The following is a 16,938-nucleotide window of genomic DNA, read 5'->3' as shown; positions in this document are numbered from 1 at the left end:
TTCTCCCCCCCTTTGTCTCTGCATTGGCTCCCTCACCCGCTCCCCTTGTTCCCCCATTGTCCTAAGATCTCTTTTTCTGGCCTCCATCCCGACACCCGACATCCCTGCAGAGTAGAGCTGACATTGGGCATGAGGTCAGAGAGATGGGCAGTCATGCTCCTGCTGTCAGCGGGCTCAAATAGGCTTAGATGCAGCGCATGTGAAGACACCCAAGGGATACCCTCCGCCAGCCTTAGGCTCCAGACAGCGGCCATACGCACATAAATCCCTGATATCCAATCCCAAACTTTTGTTGGCATATATTAACACACACATTCGCAAGTTAGCACCAACGTAAACGGCACCCTTACATTTGATATAAAGGGCAATCATTGGAGCTGCCCGCCACACATACACAAAATGAACATGTGTGTGTAGCAAACATTCACATACACACACAGGCATTCACTTATTCAGAGTGAGGCATGGAATTACAGATTTCTGAAAGGACAAATTCCCTTGGAGAGCTGCCATGGATTATTGGCTGGTATAGCCAGTGTTGTGAACAATGGAAATATTCTCTGTCGATAAATGCTGAGCACTTGCTTAAGAAAAATTACACTTCCATCCATTGTGCCCTCAGGATTAAAGTGATTTCAACAGTGAACTTTGGGTCAAAGGAAAGTGATTACAGAAAATACAGTGGCTGTTTCAACTGCATTTATACACTATGTGGGATGTTTTACAGATGCTACATTTTATTGTTTTGACAAGTCTTCTACTGGTTTATGGATCAAATAAATTACCACTACACTCAAATGTTAGAAATGCACTGCTCTCTCCAGTCAGCCCATTTCAAATTGGGATATCCTTACATCCATGTATTAAGGTTTAAGTCAGTAAGTTCAGGATCTTTGAAAAGGGTTATCATTGCTGCTGTATTATGAGTAACACAGCTAGAGAAATGTCCCATTTCTTCATGTTTTTACATAAATGGCATAACATGTGTAATAGGATGTCACGGCTGAGGTCACTTTGGATTACATTTGCAGGATGATGTCAGAAGCATTGTGCCACACTGCCTCCATGTGGTGGTTAACCTCACTGCATATATTAGTCAGAGAGGATCCGTTTATCTGGGTTACTTTGACTTGAAATAACTTCTCCCTGATTAAACATTTTAAAACCTTTTACAATCAGAACCTACTGGTCTTACCATCTGATGCAATCTTATAGAATTAGAAATTACTGAAATTGTTACAAACAAAATAATAAATATTTTCCTTATGCCATATGTTTGACAACCTTATATTTATATTAAAAGTTTTAATATTTTTACCTTTCCTCGAGGTGTCACTGTAGTGAATAGATCTCCCCTAAAGACTCAGGTTACAGGATAGAGTTACAGGCCCCACAGACCGTAGCCTCCACGAGCGCAGGATAGTGAGGTTACGTTGTGCTGTCACAGTGACAAGTTAACCTGTCCATCACAGAGTGTATCAGTTTTCCCAGGTGATCGCCCTGAGAGCTGTAGAAGAGAAGAGACATGAGGTTGGGACGATAGAGGGAGTTTATCAGTGTTACGTTTGGCCCACTTTATAGCTTCTGCTCTTGACAAGAAAGATAGAGGTGAGTTTGTACCTTTTATCACACTCTGCGAGGTTCTCTTTTCTGGCTTCACAATCCCCACCACCAGCTGAGTCTCCATGGCCGAGTCCCCCAGGAGCAGCAGCCGTACCAGGAGTGGTTTAGGCAGCGGAAGTGCCAGAGGAGTGCGTGTTCCCCAGGAGCACTCTCTCAAGGCTGGGGTGGTGTTGTCAGATGAAAGGGTGGACTTCCTTCGTGAGCAGGCCTTTTGTATCCTGCGAGTGAAGACGGATAAGTGGAACCGTTTCATTGGAGCGGAAGAGAACCAGAAAATTATATTGGATTTCCTGGACCACATTTGGACCAACAGGCTGCTGCTCTTCACCGGACCTGGAGGGACACTGCATGCAGGGGATGCTCAGGTAAGAAAAACATACACAGAGGGATAAATACACAGCTATGCAAGTCAATTTAATAAGGGTTAAAGCACTAAAGTATTTGAGTATGTACTCCATCTGTTGTTTCCTCTATGTATTTGTTCAGAATTTCTACATACAAATATCCGTGAAGTATATATAGTGTGGAATTTTGTCATGCACATACACGCGTGCAAAGCCGAAGAATTTATTTGCCTCTGTGGCATGAAGTCCCCAGCCCATCTAACACACACACCTTTTGAAATAAGTCACTGCTTATTTCTGGTGCTTTCAATGCGGTTGAAAGCGTTCCTGCTGTTTTTGCCCCTGTGAAGACGGCCCCCCCATGGAAGACCAAAGTGCTGTGTGTGCTGAAGAAGGGCGTAAAGAGGATCAGCCGGCAGGATTTCAGACACCAACTCCAGCTGGGAGAGGTGCCTGGATGTCCCATGGAGCACCTTCCTGTTATTATCTCAGAGGTGGGCCAGTGTGTGTGTTTCTGTGTGTATGTGTGTACATGTGTGTGTGTCTGTGTGTGTGTGTGTTGGTGTGTGCTTGTGTGTGTTTGTGTGTGTGTGTGTGTGTGTGTGAATGAGTGTCCATCTCAAACAATGATGCAGGGGGCATCAAAACGATTCTGAGAAAGGAGGATTGAAATGCGTTCAGAATTATATTTGGTCATATATTGCAGAATTAAGCACATCCGATCATTATTGTTTATACCAAAGTTGTTGTGTACTGTTTATTGGTGACTAGCCGAACAAACAAGACAGATCCCTTTGTAAAGTTGATTCTATTTTTTGTGTAAAAAATTAATTATGAAATCATAAGTCGAGAGAGGACGGGGGCCCACAGAGGCTCCTGGTGTAAGGGGCCCAGAATCTTGTGCTTGTAACCACTGTGTCCACACCACCGCCTGGGTGACAACTGCGCGCTCAGGTGCTGCTGCCGGTGCTGTCCACCGGCCTGAACCACGAGGCCTGGCCTCAGGTGGTGTGCGAGGACATCCACCGGCACCTGGAGAGGCTGAGGAGCCGGGTGGTGACCCTGAGAGGCCGCGCCGAGGGACAGACGCTGCTCCCGCTGCCTCTGAGCGTGGAGCGGGCTCGACCCCACGACATCGCCCTCTGGTGAGTGTGTGTGTGTGTGTGTGTGTGTGTGTGTGTGTGCGTGTGTGTGTGTGTGCGTGCGTGTGTGTGTGTTTGTGTGTGTGGGGGGGGGGGGGGTATTCGTGAGCAGATAACTGGACGTGTCAGGAGCAGAAATGGAATGAAACTAGTCTTGGCTAACAGCTGAGTAACTGCTAGCTTACTTTTTTTCTCTGTGGCGCATTTATGACGCTGGTAACCATTTTTTGGTCTTTGTTATTTTTTCGTTATTTTTTACATTGAAATATATTTTTTCGTTTATTTCCTGATAAAACGTTACTTACCACATTTCGGTGGTAAAATACTGGTTTGAACCGGTGCGAAGTGAACACCTGTCCCCGCTGCTGTTGTCCTGTGCTCCGTAGTTAGTTTGTGGATACTCGGTCACACCAACCAAACTTTAAAAATTGATTGGCGTCTATACGTGCTCTTACGGTAAAGGCCCTAGGCGCGGAAACAAGGGCGAAGCCATAAGTGCAAAGTGTAATGACACTTATTACGGAAGACCTAACAAGTCTAAAGACATTATTACAGAAAAATCCTTTATAGGTTACACAGATATTTCACCTCACTCTTCCTCATGGTGACCGTCAAGTTTCAGAAGGTTTTACTATAGAATTTCAGAGAAATTTAAAGGCAATGTTGGTCATGCTTACATAATGGGACTCATCGCTTTCTCATATTAAAAATGATTTGTTTTTAAATCCTTGAGAGGTGACACAGATATTTCACCTGTATATTACTTTATTTCTCTAAAATAAAGTACTTTTTCTAAAATAAAGTATTATAATATAATAACAAGAGCAAGTTATGATGGCCATATTGAAAATTAATCCAACATTCCCTTTTTATTGTTTTCAAATATTCTTCAGTAAAATCTTGCCATGCAGACAGTCGAGGTCACCATGAACAAGGGTTAGGTGTAGATTCTTTAATTTGAATAATATTTAATTTTGGCACATTGTGAGTGCTATAATGACAATTGAGCTGACTTTTCCTTTTTCTTAAACACATATATATTTCATAATACTTGTTAATTTTGTGTGTGGAAAAGCAAATAAAATGTCCATAATAAGTGACTTTATATGTTCAACTTTTATTTTCTGCCTATGTTCCGCTCCAAGCACCTGTAACACAACACCTGAAATAGACGCGCATTAAATTTTCAAGCTGCGGATTGTTTGCCTGGGGCCCAAAGCTCAGAGCCCCCCTTGAGAATGGCTGAATTACAGCTCCAATAATTCCGTGAGAACACCCTTAAATTATGTCTTTGATGTCTTGTTACAGTCAATGTTGATTGTGTCTAACTTTTTTACAACTGATTTAGTGTGAAACAGGTGAAACAATATTTTAGTCCTATTCTTCGATTGCTGACTACACATGCCACTGCCCACATAGTCATATCTATCTCTGTCTCTCACAGCCCCACTGGTTGGCCACTGGACCATGGATTGTTATACTCTATAGAAACAATAATAGTTCAGTGGTCTGGGCAGATATGGAACGTCCTGAAGAAGGACTCTGGTATGATGCTGCTTCATGGAGACCACCCAGGCCCCAACGTTGAGCTCCAGTTTTGGGCCACTCAGAGAGAAAACCTGCTGGGCATCCAATCACAGGTAAGAGATTGGTTCTGTGGAAGTTGTGAAATCAGATCAAAATGTGAACTGGTGTGGCAGTTCCCATAGTGGTGTTTCAGTCTACAGAATGTATTAATGCAATGTCAGATATTGATATTAATAGATTTTTGGTCCACAGTTTGCCTTAGAGCATTCTGAACATGTTGCATGACAGGTGATCTACATTCTGCTACGATTTCCTTCTTCTCAGATCCAGAGCCCCAAAGTGGAGCGGATCATGGAGATCCTGAGGAGCGTCAAAAGTAGTTATTACTCTTCCTTTAATGATGTCTGCCTTGAAGTCAATGAAGGTAGATCAGCATTACTAATCTTTTTATTAGGGATAATTTGTTTTCTCCTTTAGTTTTTCTTAATGTAACTCTTCATAATATATAAGCAGCTTCTGTTTTGTAGAAAATTGATTCACATCTTATCAGATAACTTCTTCTGGATTTTATATGTATACTCGAGTGCAGCTTTCCTTCACTTTTTATGGCATCATGCTCATTGAGTAATGATGAGCAACAAGCAATCACATTTGCTTAAAATCTAAAAACACAGCTGTTAGTCCCCTGATTGATTTTATTTCAGTTAAATTGCCATCGCATTATGGACATGTTATATATTAGTATATCTGTATATGATCAATATAGCTGTGCTGGAAGCAGAGGACATAGATCTGTATTTACGCCCTCTGAGGAGATTGATCAGCAGCTTAGAGGAGAGGACCTTCCCTCAAGTCGATGTTCTGCTGCCTCCTCTCTTCCACACTCTCTGTCTCATCTGGAGCCATTCCCAGTACTACTGCATTCCAAAACGTATGGTGGTCCTCTTGCAGGAGTTCTGTAACCTGGTCATTGAAAAGGTAAACTCCTAGATCTTTACATTGATGTGAAAGACATTGAAAGATAGGCTGAAGGACTAGGCGACTTGAATAATTGTTCAACCAACTTGTTTTTCCTCAGGCCGTTGCCTACCTCATCCCAGAGGAACTGTTTAAGATGGAGCTTGAGGAGGGGCTGGAGAGGGTCCAGATAACCATCTCAGTTTTACGCACCTTCAGGCAATTGTTTCACACTCACCGCCAACGGATCCCTGAGTACTACAGACACAGCCACAATGTAAAACTGTGGGACTTTCCTGCTACACTTGTGTTCCAGCGCTCCGACCGCATCATTGAAAGGCTGCTCATGATTGAGGTACATAGGTTGACAAGCATAACTCCTGTCAACTGTACAGTATGTTTGTGTCTTTGTTTTGGTTGGTTTTATTGACTGTTATTCCATAAATAAGATGCTTACACAATTCATCTTGTGACGACATAATATTTTTATACAAAAAACTAAGTTTTATTTATAACACATTTTGTATCAATTAAAATGCTGAATATTAATTTTAAACACATATATTTATTGTATTAGAAAAACTGCCATAGCATAAAAAGTATTTTTAACCATCTTTCCCCACTCTGACCCATCAGTAGTTTTTTTCTCCTCTCATATAGGAACTTTTTACATCAGCACTGGACTTTCTGAAGCTGGAGAAGGTTGAGCTGGGTGGATCCAGAGGGAAAGTCTTCAGTGAGATGGTCTTTAGCATGAGCGAGGAGTTTCATGAGCGCTGGCGGGCTCTCAGAGAGGGCAAATACGACCCCCTGGACTACACCAGCGATGTGAGACCTATATGGAGATTGTAGAGACGTATTTTATATCACACTGCTATTTAATTAATAAGCCCCAGAGGGGTGTGATTCACAGCCATTTGTAAGTGGAATTAACAGGCACAACCAAACCAAATAATTAGATGTTATTTTTCTGCCCAGCAGTGGAGTAATTGAAAAGTGAGAAAGCAAAGTGGTTGCTGAGCAACACACAAGAACCAATGTGAGCGGTCATAATTTGTCAGTGCATCAATATTTAATTTACTAGATATTTTACAGCTATTTTATCTGCCACTGTGACTCAGCTAATCTGAACTGGAACTCAATCAGAAATTGATCAGTGTAATCATATAATTTGTTGTAAGTGTGTTGTTCCAGCAAATTCTGATCAACTGCTGATATTTCTGCTCATAAAACTTGCCTTACAATAAAAGAGGACTGGAAGCTTTATATTTCAGAAAGTATCAACCTGTCAAATCTCATTTTGTGTCCAGGATTTTGTGCAACACTACAGGTACTTCATGGAGCAGAACAGAGATTTTGACCAGAGGCTTGGGACTGTCCTCAATCTGGCTTTCCACCACTCCAAAAATCTAAAGTCAACCTTTAAGGTATGTCTGTTCCAACTGAAGTCCCAAACACTTCATTCTTACATACCGTGTGCACGTTCAGACCCTAAAGGCACAGAACATGTAGAACACTGCACATGGTAACTAATAAACTACTCACATGCAGCATTCTGTTCTTATTGGGAATTTAAACCTGTTGGTGTTTGATATGAAAAGTCAGGAAATCTTATATTCGTTACCACGTATATTGGTCTAAAAGGTGCTCTTAAAATGATGTTTTTTGTCCCATCTAGTTGCTAAAGATTTTCGGCACCCTTCTCGAGAGACCCGGGATCCACCAGCTCTTCTCTCCGAACTACAACATGTTGTTGACCATGTTCAACCAGGAAATAGACCAATGTCAGTTTATGCTTGATCAACACAGAGAAGCGGTAAGAGAACAGGAATTCTTATTCTAAATGGCCAATAACCTTATTAAATAATGTTATATACTTGGCGAAACATGTGTGGTTAGAGATGAATTAATATGTCTCAGTCATGAACCAAATATATAAAGCCTTTGTTTTTCAGCTGCGCTCAGGCTGTGCCGTCCTGGGGAAAAATATGCCGCCAGTGGCTGGAAACCTCAAATTGTCTCAGGAGCTTCGGAGTCGCATCCTCACAAACAGGAGCAACCTCTGCCAGCTGGCCTATATGTGAGGAATCTCTCTACTCACACACACACAGTTACTCCACTCCAGTGTGATTTGTGATCCAGCAGATCTGTTGTCCTGGTAACCATAAAATGATTGATAGAAGCACTAGTACAACTCATCAATGCTCTCGGACAGTCACTTTAAAATGTATGTATTGGACTCTTGTCTATATTCCAATGCAAACACATTCGGATATCTTCGTCTCACCTGCAATGTTCACTGTTGTTATCTATTTTTGTCTTTAAAAAATGTAATTCTTCAAATCAGCTTAATATAGTAAGTATCAGTTTCTTTTTAACCAAGTTTAATCATATTCTGGAAGAAATATGCCCAAATTTGGTTTCCTTTTCAAAACGTGGCTTTCCCTCTCTCCCCTCCAGGCCTCTGGGTTGTGCTGAAGCAGACGCTGTCCTCAAGAAGTGCGAGCGTGTTCTGGAGGTTATGGACCAGCATGACGAGGAGCTGTTCTCAAAGTGGACAGAGGGTCTGGAGGAAATCTGTCATACCCACCTTAAAGAACCGCTGCTCACCCTGGACACCAAAACAGGCCTGTTCCAGGTCAACTTCAGTCCCGCTGTAAGCAAAAAGACGATGCACCACCAAGAAACACATTCAACATTTTAATGGAGCTAAAAAAAAGTGTAAATGTTTTTATTTGATGTGGAATTGGTGCAGAAGTGTTCCAACAGTCATACCTGCTCACAGATAAGATAATGGACAAACATGATAGAACTACTATAGTTACTATAGTACAAAACATTCTGTATTTAAATTTGGTAAGTTGAAGTTATACCACACTTATGATGCAGATCAGCTAGATATACATTCCTGCTGTAACGTATCTCTGATTACTCCAATACAATACTGAATAAGCCTGCACTTAATTCCTTAAAACATGATTTTTGTGAATTAATACAGGCTTTATTGTTTCACTTTCTTTTTCCAATATCCAGTTTTTGGTGTGTCTCAAATTCACAGAATTAGCAAATGTGGTCAGAAAAACAAGATGATGTTCTCTGTGAAAAGCAAAGCATGCAATAAATATGTCAACCTACCTAATGTACTGTACACCGTTCTTCTAATGTACCATTTAATGTCAATTTTCAATAAGTTTCAACAATGACTGATCTACGTGTCTACCTCACAACTCTTCATAAGCCTAAACAAGCACCTCCATTTTATGATTCATGATGCTTATCGTATCAAATCAGATGTACTATTCCCACAGAGGTAAAAGAAAAAGAAACAACATTAACTTTAGATTAACTACATTTTCCCCTCCGTTCTTTCCTAGTTGACATCAGTGCTGAGAGAGGTGAAGTATCTGAGTATGTTGAAGACCCAAAACATTCCTGAAGCCGCTCTCCATCTCTACTCCAAACGGGAGAGTCTCTACATGGTGCGTCCACTGGACATTGGGTTGGGGAGCTGGCTGTATATATGTTGAGCTGGGTTTGACGACTCCCTCTGTATGATGCAGCACACACAGACGCTGACCTTGGTGACCCAGTGGTACAACCAGCTCCAGAGCACCATCCTGGCTGTGGAGGTGGGATTGGTGAAAGATAAGATGGACGAGACAAAACTTCAGCTCGAACCGACCCTCCATGAGCTTACGTGGGCTCAGGATGACCTGTGGGACTACATTCAGAGCACACGGGACATGGTCAAGGTACTGAACATTCAAAGCTTACACATGTTAATGCTAATTAAAGATCATCTCAGATGCATGTTGTGAAATATTAAACAAACTCGTGGTTCATTTTAGAGTGTGTTTAATAGTATGTGTTGCTTACAAATGTAGCATGAAACCTGTTATTCTCCTTATAAGGTACCTCCTTTGTAGAAAACTGGTTGTTTTACAGTTGTTCTCTTATTTGCCATCGCTAGGGCATCTCCAGCCGTGTCCAGAGGAGCAAAGCTAATGTGGAAGCTATCCAGGCTCTTATGGGTAAATTCAGCCACCGGGCCTTCATCACCAGAAAGAGCTGTGGTTCTAACCTTCTCCTCTTCTCTGACATTAAAGAGAGTGTTTCCAAACAGCATGCTCTTATCACCAGTACAGGGGAGCAGATACACAAACTATTGCAGGTACAGTATATTCACACGCCTCATTTGTGATTCCAAAGAAAAGGACTCGTTCTGACAGTGTAGAGGTTAACATGTTCCTTATCTCCTTGACTGCACTCCAGGAGAACCAGTCACTGCTGGGCGTGACAGACCTGGACAGCAGTGAGTGGAGGGGCTACACAGAATACGTGGATCGTATGATCCTGACAGGCTTCTCCACTGCAGTTCGCTGCTCCCTGCAGTACCTCATGGACAACACAGATGCAGCCCAGCGTATCACACCACTGTTTGAAGTGAAGCTGGTACTCAACAGCAATGAGATGACCTTTGACCCCTCACTGGACTTGATCCAATGTGGCAACTTCTATGAGATTGTGGATAAGACGGTTACTAACATCACAAACGTGGCATCCTTCATTCCCAGAGTGGCCAATCATAAAGGGCTGGATAACTATCAGGTGTTGTGTAGATTAAATTACTGGCTTGTACCCCGGGCATCCATTTGTCAATATAAACGTCTTTAACACTACCACATCCCCCGTCTTGTGTCCTCATCTTGTAGGGCGACATAAGTGAGATGGAGGATTTGACGGAAATGTGCCGTGTAATCCGCTCTCGGGCACGTGCAGCTATCATTAAGGTATATGTTGGTTTCGTCCCTCACACTCATTTACTGTGCTTACTTGCTTCTAATTGGAAAGACTGCTTTAATTTTCAGGCCAGGGAATACCAGGGATCGTTTGCCAGCTACCGATACCTCTGGACTGATGACAGGTCAGATGTGGCTTTCTGTTGCTCTGTGTAATTACATGAAAGAATATAAATATAATTTGGTGAAAAAAAAAAGCAAGGCCGAAGTCTTATTCTTACATTTTATAGGTCTGAATTCATGAGGCAGTTTCTGCTCTATGGCCATGTGTTAAGTACAGAAGAAGCTGAGCTGTACGCCGACTATGAACTAAAGAAGAACCCACCCACACTGGATAACTTCAAAGAGCAGGTGGGCTTCACCAAAGTTTAATATTCAGGTTTTTAACCACAATTCACTATTTATATCGATCTTTCAATTATATTCGCCTTCATTCCAGATCAACCTATTTGAGTCTCTGTATGTGCGAGTGAGCAAGATGGAGGACAGGAGGGTGTTCTGTGGCTGGCTGCAGCTCGACATCAGACCCTTCAAGCTCACACTGATGAACGTCATCAAGAAGTGGAGCTGGATGTTCAAGGAGCACTTGCTGAACCATGTGAAGCAGAGGTGAGACACAAGCACACACAAAAAACGAGAACTACAAGTATTATGCTGGAAAAGACTTAGTCAATTATTTTGAAATTAAGCAAAGCTAAATTAACAGTCGCTTCTTAATTTCGTTCCGCACACTTCTTCCTTTTCCTCTCCCTTGACTCTGAAACTTGATATCATCCTTTGTCCTCTCCATCTCGCAGCGTGAGGGAATTATCCTCTTTTGTCCAGAACACAGCCCACGGTCTCTCTAATGAGGTGTCAGATGGCGACTATGCAGGTCTTGTGGACATCATGGGACACCTCATGGCCATACGAGACAGACAGATCAGCAATGAACAGCACTTCAAACCTCTCAAGTCTACTGCTGAGCTCCTCAAGACCTACGGACAGCAGCTGCCTGAGAGCGTCTACTGGCAGCTAGAAGTGTGTCACGTTGCAAAGATGCATTCAATTCCATGGATGGTAGCAGAATATGTGTATTGATTGGAACATTACATTCCTTTCTATATCACCACAAAACACAGGACCTGCCGGAGAAGTGGAAGAGTCTGAGGAAAATTGCCTTCGCAGTCAAACACGAAGTGGCACCTCTACAGTCAAATGAAGTTTCAGTGATTCGCAGGAAATGTGTGCGGTTTGAGGTGAGGCTGTGTGTGAGGGGGGTTGGATGTCAATGTGGCGGCCCCTAACAAAGAGCTCAATATCTGACATATAAACCTGCTGATCACTTTCTGTCCTGCATTATACATGACTGACAGCCCACACAAGGTGAAAGCAGACATAAACCTGGAGCATCTATAAATCCTGAAGGTCCTGGTGTCCCCCCATATTTTAGGCAAAACAACAGCAGTTCAGAGAAGAATTTCGTACTGAATCCATCTTCAAGATTGCTGTGGAGGAGCCGTATAAACTGATTGATAAAGTGAGATAAGAAGATAATTCAAATCTAATACTTGTTGCTGGTCACACCCTGAAATTAATAATTCCATTGTTAATACTCATGTGCTTGTCTCCAGACTAATCGAGCAGTAGCATTGATGGAGGCAGAGATGAAGAAGCTGCAGGACACAGCTGATCTATTTGAGGTCAGTTTCCCAGACTACAAGCAGCTGCGCCAGTGCCGCTCCGACATCATACTGGTCAAAGCAGTCTGGGACATGGTCATCTTTGTCAAGGTAAAAAATAAGTATTGTTTTGCATTTTATTTTTTTATGACCTCCATAGATTGACCATTTACACAATGTGGACATTGCAACATAGTTAGGCTCAGGATTTGACAGCGTGTTTTTGTAGTTGACACTTCTTAGACCTCCTTTTAGGCTCTAGGTGAAAATAAATTTTCATATTTAAATATCAGCAGAGAATCCCAGATTGAATATTTCATTTTCCTCTACATGGCAGACCAGTATAGAGGATTGGACCAAGACTCCATGGAAAGAGATCAACGTTGAGCAGATGGACATGGAGCTCAGACGATTCGCCAAAGTACGACAAGCTCCCATTGACAGACGGATAAAATCTTAAATTCTTTGCAAGGGCTGAAACAAACTGTAAAACTGTCTGTCTGACTACCTCTCTGTTGCACACTATAGGAGATGAAGATGTTGGATAAGGAGGTGCGTGTGTGGGACGTCTACATGGGTCTGGAGTCCACTGTTAAGAACCTGTTGACGTCTCTGAGAGCCATCAACGAGCTGCAAAACTCTGCAGTCAGAGAGAGACACTGGCAACAGCTCATGAACACCACAGGGGTATGAGACTCTGATGCTCCTCAATGCCTCATACCACTTCATTCAATAGTATTGCATTACTGATCACATTCTGCACTGTACATGTGTCACTATTGATCTAAGTTCTGGTCCTCTTTAATAGCCTTCATGTACTATACCATCATTGAACTATCCCCTCCAGGCCTGAAATGACCAGCACAGTTGAGGGAACCCAATTATCCTGCTCTGAAACATGATCCCACTCATGGTTGCCATGTCTTTTTTGTCAGGTCCGGTTTGTCATGGGGGAGGGCACCACCCTGGGGGACCTTTTGGAATTACAGCTTCACCGGGTGGAGGACGAGGTCAAAAACATAGTGGATAAGGCCGTGAAAGAAATGGCCATAGAGAAGGTAAGAAGACACAGACTAGTAACAGTATACTGGGCTGTATATTACTGTAGTAGTCATCAATACAGCAGTGTCAAAACTATTTAAAAAATAGTCTTAACAAATCAGACAAATCCTTACTGAGCATGAGAGTATGTCTCTCATGTGAGAGATTAGCTGATTTAGCACAGCAAAGATACAAAATAAACAATCATGTAGCTTGATCCGCGAACTTGGTCTTAAAGATGAAAATCTAACTTTTAAGTTGGTTGCACCCATGGTTGACCTGGTCATGAAGAGAAACCTGGGGTAGCTCTTCCAGTAACAAGGCAGACGAAAAGAAGCAAGAAAATGCAGAGCCGGTTTCGCTCTCCTTCCTGCGTGACATCACAGGGAAGTCCCCGCAATTCCGAGGGTTCCAGTGACTCTTTTCCAGTGAGAAGCCAGATTTTGAATTCAAACGCTTTAAACAGTTGACAACAACGCGCTGTTGAAATAATTACAAAAACTGAAACAGACTACACTAGCATCCACACATTTGACCATTAAATCAACTCCAATTGTGTTCTTGAATCAGTAGAATGATATAATTTCACCTTTAGTTGACTAATAAAAAACAAGGTGAAACCTGAGATCAGGATGTGTATGTGGGATGAACAATAAACTTTATCCTTATCCTACAGCTCATTTTTTATGATAGTTCAAATGAAAACGTTCTACTTATGCTTAGGTTTTGGCAGAGATAACCCAGACATGGAGTGTGATGTCACTGTCCTATGAGACTCATCCCAGCACAGGAACCCCTCTTCTCAAAGCTGATGAGAATCTGATTGAGACACTGGAGGACAACCAGGTGAGTTTGTGTTACTGTGCTTCTTCTCTCAAGTGTATGATATGTACCTTCTTGTAGTAGTTTAATCGGTATGTCGTGACATGATGTTTCCTAATATATATCATCACACTGGCAGGTAGCTGATCAAAAAACTCTAACACTGCGGTTGTATCACTCTTCAGGTGCAGCTGCAGAACATCCTGATGAGTAAGTATGTAGAGTATTTCCAGGCAGAGGTGAGTGGATGGCAGAAGAAGCTAATGGTAGCCGACCAGGTCATCTCCTCCTGGATGTCTGTCCAGAGGACCTGGGCCCACCTTAACGCCATCTTCACCAACAGCCACGACATCCGCTGCCAGCTGGCCAGCGACGCAGAGCGCTTTCAGGGAATCCATACTGACTTCCAGGTACCATATACGGACCAACAAGGGCCAACAACCATATAATCACACTGTATTTCCTCTTGATTTGTATTTGTTTTAATGTTCTCTTCCCTAACCCAGGGCCTGATGACTGAGGTGGTGCAGAACAGTAATGTGGTGGAGGTGACCAACCACACCGGCTTCTTGGAGAACCTGGAGACTCTGCAGCAGAGGCTGTCTGTGTGTGAGAAGGCCCTGGCCGAGTACCTGGAGACCAAGAGGCTCACGTTCCCCAGGTTTTATTTTGTGTCAGCCTCAGATCTTCTGGAGATTGTATCCAAGGGAACACAGCCCAAACAGGTAATCGATCAATTGAATGATGGTTCCTAGGGAAAATGGGAAAGGAAATGATAAAGAGACCCATTTGTAGTTATCAGTTTAATATATTCTTCAGGCTGTGTCTCACTATTACAGAGCGGAAAATATTATTAAAGATGAACAATGAAAGACAAAGTGGAAATTTCACATGATCTCATTTGTTTCATATTTTTTCATTTCCTTACATTTCATTCAAGAGATTAAGGTTTGTAAACAAATAAATAGTGTTTGTGTGGTTGTGTTTTCTTGTTTTTTCAAGGTCACCAGGCATTTGCTGAAGCTGTTTGATAACATCGCAGATCTTCGCTTCAAGGACTCTGACAGAAATGCAGGGGAGGAGGATGAAGAGGAGACAGTTGCTATCGGGATGTACAGCCGAGAGGGAGAATATGTTCCCTTCACTGAACCGTGCCTCTGTAAAGGACAGGTACTGAAAAACTCAATTTGATTTCCGTGTGTGCAGGTACAAGGACACTGTTCACCAACACCATCAAAAACCATTCAATTTTGTTTATTATAAGTACTGTACAGCACGGTATACATGTGTATGTATATCCATTTTCCATTTGTAAAAATCTTCATGCCATTTCAAACTTCACACAGCCTGATTTTTTATATGTATTCATTTATTTTTGACATTGTGTGTCTTTCTGCAGGCAGAGTGTTGGTTAGGTGCCTTGGAGAGCACCATGCGCTGCACGGTTCGGAGGGAGATCCAGGAGGCCGTAGCTGCTTATGAAGACAAACCCCGAGACCAGTGGATCTTCGACTACCCCGCACAGGTTTGATGATGTATAATCAGCAGAATTAACACTTTGACTTAACAAACAAGGAAACTAGCTGTTGTCTGCTGCGTCTGTTTGCAGGTAGGGTTAACTGGTAGTCAGGTGTGGTGGGCCACAGATGTGGGCATTGCCTTTGAGAGGGTGGAGGAGGGATTTGAGACAGCCCTCAAGGACTACAACAGAAAACAGGTAGTGCGAACACACTGGAGAAAGACATTGTTACAATGAGGGTTGAATGTGTTTGTTTGTCCGTTGATGATAAATACATTTGTGGTTTTCTAGATTATACAGCTGAACTCACTGATCCACATGCTGCTAGGGGATCTAACTCCTGGAGACAGACAGAAAATTATGACCGTCTGTACCATCGATGTCCACGCTCGAGATGTGGTCGCCAATCTCGTAGCTCAGAAGGTAAAGTTAATATTGCATCAAAAAAGAATTTGGCTGAATGAGTTTTATCTGAACAATTAGACCTTTCTTTTGGTGTCTCTTAGGTGACGACAGGTCAGGCGTTTGCATGGTTGTCCCAGCTTCGTCATCGCTGGAATGATGAAACCAGACACTGTTGCGTTAACATCTGTGACGCCCAGTTCCAGTTCAGCTATGAGTACCTGGGGAACACTAACAGGCTGGTCATCACTCCACTCACTGACAGGTACACATACTGTACATTCAGCACATTATGTTAATACACATGCTGACAGTGTGCTTTATTTAAGATGGAATCTTTAAGGAGAGAGCTGGTATGTGACCTTTCTTTGTACAGGGTGAAGCAACAAGGTCAATCAGGGTCACTATGAGCACCTAACATTTAAGCAACACTATTTAACTTTTACTGAGCAACAGCGCCCACTGCAGCCTCAGGTTTTAATTCATTATGTTGGGCACTCACAGAATACTTACCAATTAACCTAAAACTAATCTTTGGACTAGTTAGAGTACTGATGGTGGACATGCAAACGCCACACAAAAAGCCCCTGGCCTAAATGGGATTCGAACCTAGGACCTTCTTGCCGGGTGTTGAGCTAAATAATGTTGCTTTAAGTTCTCTGCAGTGGTTGAAAGCAGGTAGCTCCCATGCAAATAACTATAAATGTGAGTGTAATAATGGAATCATTTGCACTTTGTTACACAAACACTGAAGTTTAGTATAGTATATAACCACATTCAAGATCATTTACAAGTAACTAGATCCATATTTTCTATTAATTGACAGGTCCACTGAACACACAGTTATTTCATTGATTCCTCATGTCCTCTCTTCTGTTAGGTGTTACATAACCCTGACCCAATCTCTCCATCTGACTATGAGTGGCGCCCCCTCAGGCCCAGCTGGCACTGGTAAGACTGAGACTACTAAAGATCTTGGACGCTCCCTGGGCATCATGGTGTATGTGTTCAACTGCTCAGAACAGATGGACTACAAGGTATCGTGTACGGTGCAGATGCGTTCTGTAGTGTTAGGTGTACTTCATTATCATGATTCCAACC

The 16,938-nt window shown here is 42.5% G+C and overlaps 1 protein-coding gene across 1 annotated transcript in view; it reads left to right on the top strand.

Moving 5' to 3' along the window:
• Window positions 1–4,644: 4,644 nt before the first annotated feature.
• dnah9l (dynein, axonemal, heavy polypeptide 9 like) overlaps window positions 4,645–16,938 on the top strand; it is a 34,489-nt gene continuing 22,195 nt past the window's right edge. Inside the window, exons 1-33 of the mRNA XM_062404506.1 lie at window positions 4,645–4,749; window positions 4,961–5,060; window positions 5,403–5,614; window positions 5,715–5,948; window positions 6,254–6,421; window positions 6,904–7,020; window positions 7,272–7,409; window positions 7,549–7,673; window positions 8,054–8,249; window positions 8,968–9,072; window positions 9,154–9,345; window positions 9,564–9,764; window positions 9,866–10,201; window positions 10,306–10,383; window positions 10,462–10,517; window positions 10,623–10,743; window positions 10,832–11,001; window positions 11,190–11,412; window positions 11,514–11,630; window positions 11,825–11,911; window positions 12,006–12,164; window positions 12,391–12,474; window positions 12,582–12,740; window positions 12,989–13,111; window positions 13,818–13,940; window positions 14,102–14,326; window positions 14,423–14,641; window positions 14,919–15,086; window positions 15,316–15,441; window positions 15,526–15,633; window positions 15,727–15,858; window positions 15,942–16,102; window positions 16,718–16,874. Coding sequence (XP_062260490.1) covers window positions 4,657–4,749; window positions 4,961–5,060; window positions 5,403–5,614; window positions 5,715–5,948; window positions 6,254–6,421; window positions 6,904–7,020; window positions 7,272–7,409; window positions 7,549–7,673; window positions 8,054–8,249; window positions 8,968–9,072; window positions 9,154–9,345; window positions 9,564–9,764; window positions 9,866–10,201; window positions 10,306–10,383; window positions 10,462–10,517; window positions 10,623–10,743; window positions 10,832–11,001; window positions 11,190–11,412; window positions 11,514–11,630; window positions 11,825–11,911; window positions 12,006–12,164; window positions 12,391–12,474; window positions 12,582–12,740; window positions 12,989–13,111; window positions 13,818–13,940; window positions 14,102–14,326; window positions 14,423–14,641; window positions 14,919–15,086; window positions 15,316–15,441; window positions 15,526–15,633; window positions 15,727–15,858; window positions 15,942–16,102; window positions 16,718–16,874 — 5,013 coding nt within the window. The 5' untranslated portion in view covers window positions 4,645–4,656. The remainder of the gene's footprint in view (window positions 4,750–4,960; window positions 5,061–5,402; window positions 5,615–5,714; window positions 5,949–6,253; window positions 6,422–6,903; window positions 7,021–7,271; window positions 7,410–7,548; window positions 7,674–8,053; window positions 8,250–8,967; window positions 9,073–9,153; window positions 9,346–9,563; window positions 9,765–9,865; window positions 10,202–10,305; window positions 10,384–10,461; window positions 10,518–10,622; window positions 10,744–10,831; window positions 11,002–11,189; window positions 11,413–11,513; window positions 11,631–11,824; window positions 11,912–12,005; window positions 12,165–12,390; window positions 12,475–12,581; window positions 12,741–12,988; window positions 13,112–13,817; window positions 13,941–14,101; window positions 14,327–14,422; window positions 14,642–14,918; window positions 15,087–15,315; window positions 15,442–15,525; window positions 15,634–15,726; window positions 15,859–15,941; window positions 16,103–16,717; window positions 16,875–16,938) is intronic.

This window comes from Platichthys flesus, chromosome 14 (genome assembly GCF_949316205.1).
Source record: "Platichthys flesus chromosome 14, fPlaFle2.1, whole genome shotgun sequence".
NCBI classification, from domain to species: Eukaryota; Metazoa; Chordata; class Actinopteri; order Pleuronectiformes; family Pleuronectidae; genus Platichthys; species Platichthys flesus.
This window is presented reverse-complemented; position numbering and strand designations above follow the sequence as displayed.